At 34.7% G+C, this 11,941-nt stretch overlaps 1 protein-coding gene across 3 annotated transcripts in view; it reads left to right on the forward strand.

Moving 5' to 3' along the window:
- Positions 1-11,941, forward strand: part of Galnt13 (polypeptide N-acetylgalactosaminyltransferase 13) — a 434,761-nt gene that overhangs the window by 175,101 nt on the left and 247,719 nt on the right. For all 3 annotated transcript variants that reach the window (XM_013517499.1, XM_013517497.1, XM_005390819.2), the window contains exon 4: positions 4,794-4,962. In XM_013517499.1, the coding sequence (XP_013372953.1) occupies positions 4,794-4,962 (169 nt within the window). The remainder of the gene's footprint in view (positions 1-4,793; positions 4,963-11,941) is intronic.

Here is an 11,941-nt window from a genome sequence, read left to right on the forward strand (position 1 = left end):
ATATATATATATATATATATATATATATATATATATAAACTTTTCAGTACAAAAATAGAACTACTTATAGCATAGTATTATGACCCTTTAGTTCATTTAGTATAACATGAACATCTTCCACTTCATTAAACAGTCTCTTTTGTACCATACTTTTAATTACTGTTTATTTTCATTTGGGGCTATAACAATTTCTGTAGCTATTTACCATTTACATAAATGTGTGATAAACATATACATTTGTATTTGCATACATGTACAAATACAAATTCACTTGCATATTTACTACTTTAATTATCTAGTCAGGCAAATCATTGAGCAGATCTCAAATATTTCCTTGGATATATATTGGAAAGAATTTCATGTCTGAGACTCATGTCTGAGACATGAGTAGGCTATAGATACTTTTAAAGGAAGAATAAATGACTTTCAGGGAAGGTGAATGAGCCTAAAGAACAGAGAATACCCTAGCAAAAAGTTCAGCTGAGCTCTATGTGGGGTGTCCACTCGAGGCTTCCTTGCCACACATGAATCTTTTAGGGGACACGACATTTGGGTACGTAGGGAGACTTCAGAGGAAGCACCTTTCCGTGCTTTGTGAGGAGGTAGAGGTGATGGACTTGGGGGATGGGAGCTCAGAAGGTGAGAGAATCCTTGGTTCTCCTTTATTTCAAAGCAATCCTCATGTCAAAGTATCATTGTTGGTTCTATTATTTTCCGAGCTCCTCCAAATGTACAAGTTAACTATACTTTAAAGCCTATTATTGTTTCTAAGTGGGCCAGAGGAAATATTTACCTTATTTTAATCAGAATTAACCTTATTAAACTGAAAGAATTTCAAGTGGCAAGAAAGCATGACCCAGAAAATGGTAAGAAGAAAGTATTTTTGGTAGAGTATGGTACAGAAGCTGTTGTGATGTGCTCATCCCTTCACCCACGACAGACATATTTGTGATGGACAACATCAAAAGCATGGATTTATTTGTAACAGAGTATCAGTATACACTGAGGAGGGGAAGTAAAGTCAGGATTTCTCATGTAGTAGTTGTCAGATTGGACGTGGTGAAACAGAGAAGAGCAGAGGTATCAGTGAGAACTCGGAAAACGTCTGAAGGCAGATGCAGACAGTAACAATTGTGCTGATATTAGGATGGGGTACAATTTGAATAAAAATATTGGGAGTGCATGGCACATGAGATAACATTTAAATTTTTGGTCCCATGTTACATTTTGACCAATGTGTACCATGTAAAAACCTGTGTTCACTAATGAAATCAGATCAGTACATTAAAATAAATTGTTTTGAACTTCAAATTTTTCTCTGAGGTTGGTCCATTTCTCATTTTACAAGTAGTGAGTTCTCATTAATGGAGTAATTCTCCAAAAGCATTCATAATGCAATGCCCATAAGCAAATAATGAAATTAAAATGTGGAATTCCCAGTAGACTGAGTAGTTGCTGTGTTTATATGTTGCTGGTCACATGCTATAGGTGGGATTTCTATGATTGCATATTCTTTAAATATTTTAAGTAGGCACCATGTTAAAGAAAATGAAAGATATTTGTAAAATCTTTCTGTTCTCTTCATATTTCTAGCTGTATAATGCTATTTTAAATATAGCCGATTATTAGATGATTTTTATAGTGAGTAAGGAAGCAGCTTACAGAATTGTACGTTAATTGCTCTTTCGGTGATGAAAACCAGTTGGAATCGGGGCTCTTCTTTCCATATTCACATGAACAATCCTGAAGCCAGAGTGCAAGTTTTGCTGCCTGTGAGAATAGAGAACATGACAGACATTCATCACCAGTTCCTTCTGACTCTTCCGTGTGGCTGTAGGCAAGTGTGTTTTGTGGGTGTTTGGGTAGTCTTTTGTTAAGCTGTGAGGAGAAGAAGAATGAACAAGTGAAGAGAAAATAGGAAATATTAAATAAAATATTACTAAATGATATATTAAATAAAATATTAAATAGGAACTGCTGTTTAAAGCTGCAGATCTGAGATCGCCCGCAGTCTCATTGCTCCTTCTCCCTCACTTCTTATTTGTGCTATTTAAAGGAGTACAAAACCTCTTCTATTATTAGAAAGCATTATTTCAGGTAAGAGCCAGAAAAGAAGGAGGCTGGTTCTGTACCGTAATTACTTAGCGTTCTTTTTGCTTGAGCAAGGTGAAAAACAAACCTGTATGTCTGTCTGCTCCTAGATAAGCAAAAAAATTTAATGTCAGATGTTCGTTCATTAGAGACAATTACGCAGAATGCTTTTAACTCTGCCGAGAAGACACGTACCCGGATAAGCAGTAAGCCACTGTTTGTTCTTCATTAGGAAACAGAATGAATAAGAAGAGTAATCACGTGTTTGTAGCTAGTTCTAGGCATGAGGACACTGTTTGTGACACCTTAACTTTTGGTTTTCAGTACCATGTGACAGGATCCACCTACACCTATTACCAGTGACAAAATGGTAATCTGTATAATGCTAAAAAGAAATTGTTATTCTTTGGAATATCTGTGGCTTTAACTCGAGTTTAATGTCCTGCGGTGTCATAGTTGAGCCACTTGTCTTCCTCATAGAATAGGAAATTGTAATCCTATCTACTTGCCAGCCGTGGGAGTACACGCGTCCACAGTGCCTTTTTCTGTAACATGGTGTCTTCTTCTCCATGTTACAGAGGATGAAGGGCTTCAGAATTTGGCACCTCCAGACATGGAATTTTGGCATATTCATGACTTCAGCGGCAGACACTTAAGACACAACCTATACAGGACACGCTCTGCCTCCTGACCTTTTTGACCTTAAACATCGTAGATGTTTTCACAGAAATGTAGCTGCCCAAGGAGGAGAAGAGCATTATTTTCTCCAGAAACAGAGTCAGCACTGCAGCGGACCTATGCAAACAAAGTCTCACTCCTGCCTTTCTCTGTGTATTCCCTAATTACATCCCTAAACTTCCACCTCTAACCAGGCTGATTTGCGTCCTCTCAGCCCACAATGTATTCTCTTTCGTATGAAAATGTTTATATGCTTTTGGCTCAGATTCTTTGGGTCTTCATTTGCATTTTGAGGACTCTTGTGTACATGCAAAAAGATACCCTTATGTCTTTCTTCTTTTAATCTTCCTTTTGTAAGTTTAATTCTTGCACTGCCAGCCAAACATAGGAAGATAAAGCAGGATTTATTTTCCATAAGGACATTATAAATAGCTGTGAATGGGGAACTACTTGCTTAATTTCTAAAAATTGTAAGAAAAATTTGTATCTTGAAAATTTAACCGTTCATTAATGTTTCAAAATAAAATTCAAAATGGTCTATCAAGAAAATATTTTATGGCATTAAATTTACAACCTAGCATGTTAAAATATCAAAATTGAATATATTGGTTAATAGGATGTATCACATAGACTGATTATTTCCTTATTTCAGAATTAGGAGGTCTCCAGGTAACCACAGAAATTATTTCAACATGTTCTGTGGAATTATTTTTTTTCTCTAAAATCCTAGAGGTGAAATGTTCTTTAAGGTAAATATCTGACTGACAACACAAGTTCATCAACACCAACAATTCCAACTGATTTTGAAAATTCTCAGATCACTAATTCCAAAGGAAAATTCCTGCTCTATAATAATTAATATTTAGAATTTAATTTCTTGAATTTTGAGAATTATGCTCTCTCATACAATACTGCCATAGTTTTGAGATTTGCTACTTAGCATGATTGGTAATCTTTGTAAACTCTTTCGATGAAGTTCTAGTCAGCTTTGTAGCACTCTAACACATAACTGAAATAAGCAACTCATACACACAAAGAAGGAATTTTGCTCCACAGGTTTGGAGCTTTTAGTGTATGATTTGGGAGAGGCACCACATCATGCAGGAGTGCGTGGCAGAGCCAGACTCCTCAGCACGTGGCCAGGAAGCCAGAGCCAGGAAAGAAGGGACTGGGGTCCCGCAGTCCCTTTTGAAACCGCGCCCCCAGGACCTGAAGATTGCCCTCTGTTTCCACCTGTTCAAGTTTTTAACACTTCCTGGAGTACCATCTTGGGGAGCAAGAACCTTGGGGACAGATTGACACAAATTACAACAAATGGTAATTTTTAAGTAGTTTGAAGTTGGGTACATATGTCTTTTCCATTAAAATATTTCAAGTTCTTACTGTGTGCCTATGGATGAGATGATTTCGAGTCTAGTTACCTTCTTGGTACTGATACCTAAAGTTCCACTGAGCTTATTCTCTTTCGTAGTTTGACTCAGCCGTTCAAAGTCAGGATAAGTTCGTGGACAATAACTCACTGGATGTCAGATTTGTATGAGGATTAGTAATGCTACTGCTGCTGTCTTGAACTATGAAGGCCAAATCAAAGTTCACTGCTTATACTCTCTCCTCAGTTTTCAGTGTATTCTTACTGTGTTTTGCAGTTTGTTTTTAATTAGTTGTGAAAGTAAATGAATATTAGCAACTTTTCAGATATGCCTTTTATTTCGTAATGTTTGTTCTAGTGCTCAAAGTCATCTCTGAGAAGCATGTTAAGACACATAACAGCATTAGTCAGATTATAAAATCTTACTAATTTTTAGTCATTATTTAGATTACATAATATGATCACAGTTGGAAGACAAAATGTAGAGTTGAGCCAGTGAGCCAAAAGGGATTGTTTCGTTTACGGAGGGTGTCACTCGCGAGCAGTCGTCTGGATGATTACATTGTTAAACTAATATACGAACAACAGATTTCAGGATTTATTTATTCAGTTTATCCTGTGTTTGTATGTGTGTGTACCTGTGTGTGTCTTACAGCCGTCATTTCAAGAAACCAAGAAGGTCCAGGAGAAATGGGAAAGGCCGTGCTGATTCCTAAAGATGACCAAGAGAAGATGAAAGAATTGTTTAAAATCAATCAATTTAATCTCATGGCCAGTGATCTGATTGCCCTTAACCGAAGTCTGCCGGATGTCAGATTAGAAGGGTGAGTTTACACGTGCGCTGTAATCTTGTTTATTAGTGGTTACCATATTTCAGAACCTCAGAGCATCACTGAAACCCGATTGTATGATTCTGTAACTCCATGGTTCTGACTACTGTGCATTTAGTGTAGCAGGAATTTACTCTGTATGCATATGCTGGGAAATCTGAACTAGTTTTTTCATGTGACAGACAAAACATGTTTCTTGAAAAGACAATAGAGTTCACAGGCCTAGCATTTTTCTCTTTTGGTTTGCTTTACCTTAACACATACAGAACAAACATACTTTATAATAGATTCTTCACTTGCCTGCACGTAATACCCCTTATACTTTGTTTTGCAAAGGTACGTTCTTTGCTATTGCAGCATAAAAATACCCAATTACCTACACAATTCCTTGACTCCTCGGAAATTACTCAGGGTTCTAGCAATGTATGGTACTCTACACAGTTGAACGTATTTTAACTGTATGTAATAAAATCAGAATATTTATTGTCAATTTTGCCATCCTTTACTCTTTGTGAAGCCAATTCCTAGTATTAAAAAAGATATATCCTGAGATTTTAGAAAATTCTTAACATTACAAATGTATTCCACTATACACTTCTATGTAAGACATATAGTGATTTTCTTTATGCACAGTAAATCATAATTCAAGCTTGCTACCTTTGTCTCTTATATTAGTCATGATATTAATATCATATTTATTAAATTGGATATTTTTTCTTTCTAAATTTCTTCAAATAAGACCAAATCCTTATTGAGATGTTGACGCTAATTACTGTCAGGGTTCTCTGTAGCTAAGTAATGGATTTCTCATAACATTGAATGTTTTTGAGATATCTCTTTTAAAAATACCACAAATAAATACATGGTAAGGATATTTTTTTTTTTCTAGAAAATAATTTAAACCCAAATGTTAAATATATGTATTATAAAGGTCTAAGTAATTTACATGTAGTTCTGAGCTTATGTTTGTATGTATTAAGGTCATTTTAAAAAGATAAATAACATGTATATTCTTCAAAATATCATGAACATTTTAGGTGTTTATTTATTATGCAATATTGCTGCATTTTTACTTTGTTCTGTATGCCTTAGTGTGGTAAAATGTGATGCTAATATAGTCTGAAAAATTATACACTCTTAAAATTTGAAATAATAGTTTAGCTGTTATAATTCAAGGTACTTAAATTTTATAACAGATCTGGGACTGTTATAAAGTAAGAATTGATTTAATTGGAAAAAGAAAGCAAAATCTTCATTGTGCAAACCTTTCAAGTGTTTTTGGACAGTGATATTTCTTGTTTTAGGAATTTAAGAATCACTGAGCAATTAAATGCTGCAGTGATCAAACTTACACTGTGGAACTATGCAACATTTGAAAATGAAAGAGTTAAATCGTTTAGCATAAAAATTACATAAATTCTATGTTTACTGTGGTTTTCATTGCTTGAATTCTGAGATTTTTGCAAAGACTTTATGAAATAATATTATTAAAATAAGTAATTTTCTACTTTATTTTTCTGAGACACCATAATGGATGTCATCTAAAAGAAAACAGGTATTATCTAAAATTGCTAGATGAATCACAGTGTATGAAACGCGTGGGGGTGACTGCAAACCATCTTTGGTGTCTAATATTGAAAAACTCCTTATGAATCACATTTCCAAACTATTATTTAATAGTTACAGAGCTATTTCAGTAATTATTATACCTAAGGTTTTAAACATTTATTAGTCTGTTTTAGTTCAATGTTTACATAGCGGTACCTTGAAAGGTGCAGTGGGCCTGGGATGTAGCCCAGTTGTATAGTAAGGTTTTCAGTTTGATTCCCAGAGGGGAAAAAAAGATATTAGCACATTTAATTAGCCACAGTGAAATGAGGAAGGGTGTAAATTATGTAATGATGTTAAAAGTGGATCCCTAAATAAATAGTTTTAGAAAAGCTTGCTTTGTTTGCATGGAAAACCTGAATTGATACTCAGTGTCTGAAACACCCAAACAATGAATTCTTTCAAATATCCAAATATATTTTACAACAGTATACCTTTAGACTGTTTTGACTGCATCCAGAAAAAAGCCCAAACATTTCAATGTTGCGTTTCACCTTAATATCAATCTAAAAATATCTGAAAATATATTCAGAGGAATAAAGTAAAATATTTCATGTTCTCACAGGAAACATACTAGCAACAGTACTTTCTTTGGAGACAATCGGGATGAAATATCAGGAAAACCTGGAGTAAATTTTGGAATGTTCACCCTTAGGGTGGGGTAGGAACATTGAATGTATTATTATACGCAGAACATTTATGAGTAATCCTAAATTTTGGGATATAAAATTAAAGGTATCACAAAAATAGTGTGTATATATTTTAAGCACAGGTAAGGCAGGAGACCTTTGGTAAGTTACCTTTTTGAAGATCCATGGGATTTTTATTATAATCTGTATATGCTTAAGAATAAAATTCTAAACATGTATAACAAACCTCTCTCTGTTTACCATTCTTCACAAAATTAAAAAAAGAAAAGGAAAAGGAAATGCCATAAAATTTTATCTTATCAAAAATGTTGAAAAAACCAAATATTAACTTAATTAGTTGATACTGAGCATTGGGGTGTTGTTTGCATATTTCTCATCAAACATGTTTAAGTTTTTATAAGGTTATCTTGTTTGAATTTTAGAAAAATGGGATTTAAAAGCAAATGCTTTTGTAAAAGTAAACAAATACTTATCACTTGCTTTGGTCTTTATCTGAGGTTTTGTGTTAATATTTGCAAAGAAAGTAAAACGAAGGAGTAAGAAAATGAGAAAAAGGGTAATAATTGTTAAGAAACCTATCAAATGATAATAAATATGTCGTTGTGAGCATTGTAGTAGCCAGTGTGGACCTGTACTTCTACGCTTTACAGGAAGTAGAAAAAAAAGAATATGATCAGGACCCATGGTCTGGGGACAGTACTGAACCCTTATATGTATTTTGTTTTCTGTTTTGTTTTGTTTTTTGTTTTCCGGTACCGGGCATCGAACTCACAACCTCGTGCTTGCCAGGCAGGTGCTGTGCTGCTGAGGTAAATCCCTAGCCCCAGAACCCCATATATGTAAAACAGGTAGGAAGAACAAAATGCCAATTACGGAGAGAAAATTTTCAAGTAAGAGTTGGGGAAAGTCTCCTGATACAGAAACAAAGCACATGGGTTTAAGATTTGCCTTTATGGCGTAGGGTTTTATCTTGGGGAAATGATTAATTTTCTAAGTCCAAGTTTCCTTGCACTGATTAAACCACCTAATGAGTAATTCAACCCATCAGCAAATCCTTGTTGTTTAGCTAAGACAGATTTTGTTTTAAGAACACAAACAGATGTAACAGCCCATGAAATGTAGGAGTTTAAGGATAAGATATGCACAAATATATAACTGCTTATGAAATTTTGTGGCACATATGATTGAAAATATAATAAAAACGAGGTACTTTTTCTTAGTGAAATATATATGTATAGGCTATGGATATAGCTCAGAGGCACAGCACCTGCCTAGCAAGCACGAGGTCGTGAGTTCGATTCCCAGTACTGAAAAAAATAAAAAAGTATATATGTAAAATATTTTCTGCTTTCAATAAATGTCATTATCCTGTGGATTCTCTCGTGTCCCTTGGTTTGTCTTTTGGATTATGGGAAGCTTTTTAAGCTACAAGCTTCTCCCTCTGTCCCTTGCAATTCTTTTTGAACAAGAAGTTCATAGTAATTATTCAATGAATATTTCTTTACAAAGTTATAGGTAATTAAAGCAGAATTCTAAAGTTCTTTACATTTACTTGTATTCAGACACTTCATGCCACTTCAAATACAGGCATTGAGTTATTTCAAGGTTCTAATGCAGCTGGCATTTAAATATATTTCATCCGGTAAAAAGTCAAAGAAACTTATTTCAGCTATTTATATGGTAGACCAAATAACTGCTTCATATGTTTGCATACTTGCAAGCTGATAAAGTGGAAAGGATTCTTACAGCCTTATGTTATTAGTGGAAGAAGAGCTATAGCACACAAATTTTGAGTAAATTGCTCTCAAAGGGCAGAGTTTATTTACTATATGACATAAAAAATAAACTATGGTGTATTCATTCTCTGTTGAGTCTCTTGAGTACCTGCCCATTTATATGAATTCCTTTTGCCATAAATTAAAATATGATAAGTGTAGCATTGATTGCACAAAGAAGAAAAAAAAAATGAGAACATTAATTGGATTTTTGATCTCTGTTCCACATCTTTTCTTTTCAATTTGAGAATTACTACAACCTTCACATACTGGTAAAAATTTTGTCTGTGAAGATAATAATAACTTTTTAATATTGTGGTTTATGTGCTCATATGTGGAATTAATTTTTCTACCCATTTTACAAGTGGTGAGTAAGAATGTGTGTGTTTGTATTTGAAAAATTATAGCTATTATTATCTTTGGGGTAGTAATACTGATGCACTACATATTTTCTTTCAAATAGGAAATAGAATAAGATGTGTAGGCATGTTCTTAGGGACACATTTAAGTTTTGCTGTAGGCAGAAATCATGCTGCATAACACCATTTACACTTGAAATACCTCTCCTAAGTTTTCTTATATGAGTTAATTTTCTGAAACTACTGCCTTGATCTCTTTTCAAAATTGTAGTGTAATATATATAGTGTAAAACTTAACCATTGTAATGATCTTTAAATGCACAGTTCAGTAGTGTTAAGTATAAAGGGATCATTTTGAGCTAAATTCAATTGAGAAAAACCGGCAAAAGAAAAGCTGTCTGCTCTCCACCCTCTGTCTAAAGGCAGGGTGTGCATTTTCCCTGTTTGAGGCATTCCTGTTTTTCATACAAGGGCGGGGACAGGATCCAGCTCTCTCTGCAGAGATGGTGACCAAGATAAGTCAGTGTAAAATAAATTCTACTAAATAACCCCTATCTTTCATAGATTATCACAACCTACCACCTTCACGAGCCTCTAGCTTGCTTCCTTTGTCTTGGCACCTTACAGGTTATCCCTATTTGTTGAAGCAGTGTTTCCAAAAAAGTTTGTATTCTGCATAAGAATGAGCTGTCAAAGGTGGAAAGTGTTGTGAGGTCAAAGAAAGAGATAAGCAGATTGAGGACTGTGCGAAGTATAGTTAGAGAGGAAATTTAGAGACAAACATCTCTCAGGTGTTAGTAGGACAGGAGGATTCTCACATCCTGAAGTATGAAGGAGTTTATATCCTAAGGCAGACAAAGTTGGGTTCTGATCCATCAGAAACTTCCTGGTCTTTCTTGAAAATGATTAACATATCCAACATCAGTTAAGAATCAGCCGGGGCATACTGGCTGGTACAAAATGCTCAGCTGTCTCAATGACTTCGCCTGTCCTGTAGGGCTTGGGCCATGGGCCATAGTCAGGTGGACGCAGGATGGTGGTTAGGAGACGGTCATGTCATTTTAAGCCAGCTCCCTACATATGGCATATAAACTTACTGAATTTAATTGTTAAAAATTTTCTACAAAGGTGAAAATTAAATTATTGACAAGACATGAAATTGTATGGTTGTTTTTCCATTAGTCGGTATTTTGTCAGTTTAAAGGCACCAGTACAGAACCAAAAAGATAGAAAAGTTCTCATTTCTCTCACAAGTACACCGTGCACATGGTGCAATCTGTGTTCACGGTTCTTTTCACTATGTGAGATGGAAACTCTGTTTTTATAAACAACAGCCCTGGATTTCCCAGGCCTTTGACAACCGCAATTTTGCTTCCTATGTCTGTGAATTTGTCTAGTGAAAGCACTGCCTAGAGCTGGAATCATACCATTTCTCTTTCTGTGACTGCCTTATTGCCCTTAGCATTACATCTTCAAGTATCACCAATATTGTGTGAGCTGTCAGAATTCATTAATTTTGAAAATCTGAATAGTATTCCATTATGTGTATATAACATTTTTTATTCATTCTCCAAGTGGACAGGTGGATTGTATTGAACTTTGACTTTGTGAACCATGTTACTATGAACGTGGGTGTGTATGTGTCTCTCTGAGACCTTATTTCAAACCTTTCAGTTATATAAGCAAAAGTAAAATTTATTGATTATGATTCATTTTTGATATTTGAGGAAACACCATATTGTTTCCATAGTTGTTATAGGGTTATAAGGTTTCCAATCAATTACATTTTCACATATTTTACTTTCCTTTTTTTACAGTAACCATCCTAATGAATGTGAACTAATATCCTACTGTGATATTTTTATTTGTATCCCCTTGATGAGTGATGATATTAAATATTTTGAATTTGCCTTTGTTTACTTGTATATTTTCTTTGGAGGTATGCAAATTTTTTTCCACTTTTAATTTATGTCATTTTTGACATTAAGTTGTAAATATTTTTATTTCTTTTGAATATTAATACCATCAGATTTATAATTTGCAAATATATTCTTCTATTCTGTAATTTGCCTTTTCACTCTTGACTGTTTTTTTTTCATTTTGATGCTATCTATTTTTACTTTTTTGCCTGTGTATTTGGCATCATATCTAAGAAATTATTAAAAAAGGTAATGTCTGTCTTAGTTACTTTTCTCTCATTATTGGGACAAAATACCCAACACCTAAAATTAAAGAAGAAAATTTTATTTAGCTCATGGTTTGTGGAAGTTTCAGTCTGTAGTCAGCTGGCTCCAAGGCAGGGTGGCATGCACAGGGGCAACAGTTCAAGGTGGCAGAAGACAGCAAGAGCAACAAGAGCGAAATGGGGGAGCAAGCCTCTTTCCTCCCTTATATTGTAGGCTGGCTATCTGCCACACCGTCTCCATGCCCTCCTCTGGCCACCTGCTGGATCACTTAATTAAGCTTCTAAACTTCTTAGTCGTCAAGGTGACATAATGTATCACCTATTACAATCCACCCCTTGTCAACCTGGCAACAGACGGATTTCTTAAGACATGCTTATTCTTATCATTTCACAACC

Source organism: Chinchilla lanigera, unplaced genomic scaffold (genome assembly GCF_000276665.1).
Source record: "Chinchilla lanigera isolate Chin_1 unplaced genomic scaffold, ChiLan1.0 scaffold00039, whole genome shotgun sequence".
NCBI lineage: Eukaryota > Metazoa > Chordata > Mammalia > Rodentia > Chinchillidae > Chinchilla > Chinchilla lanigera.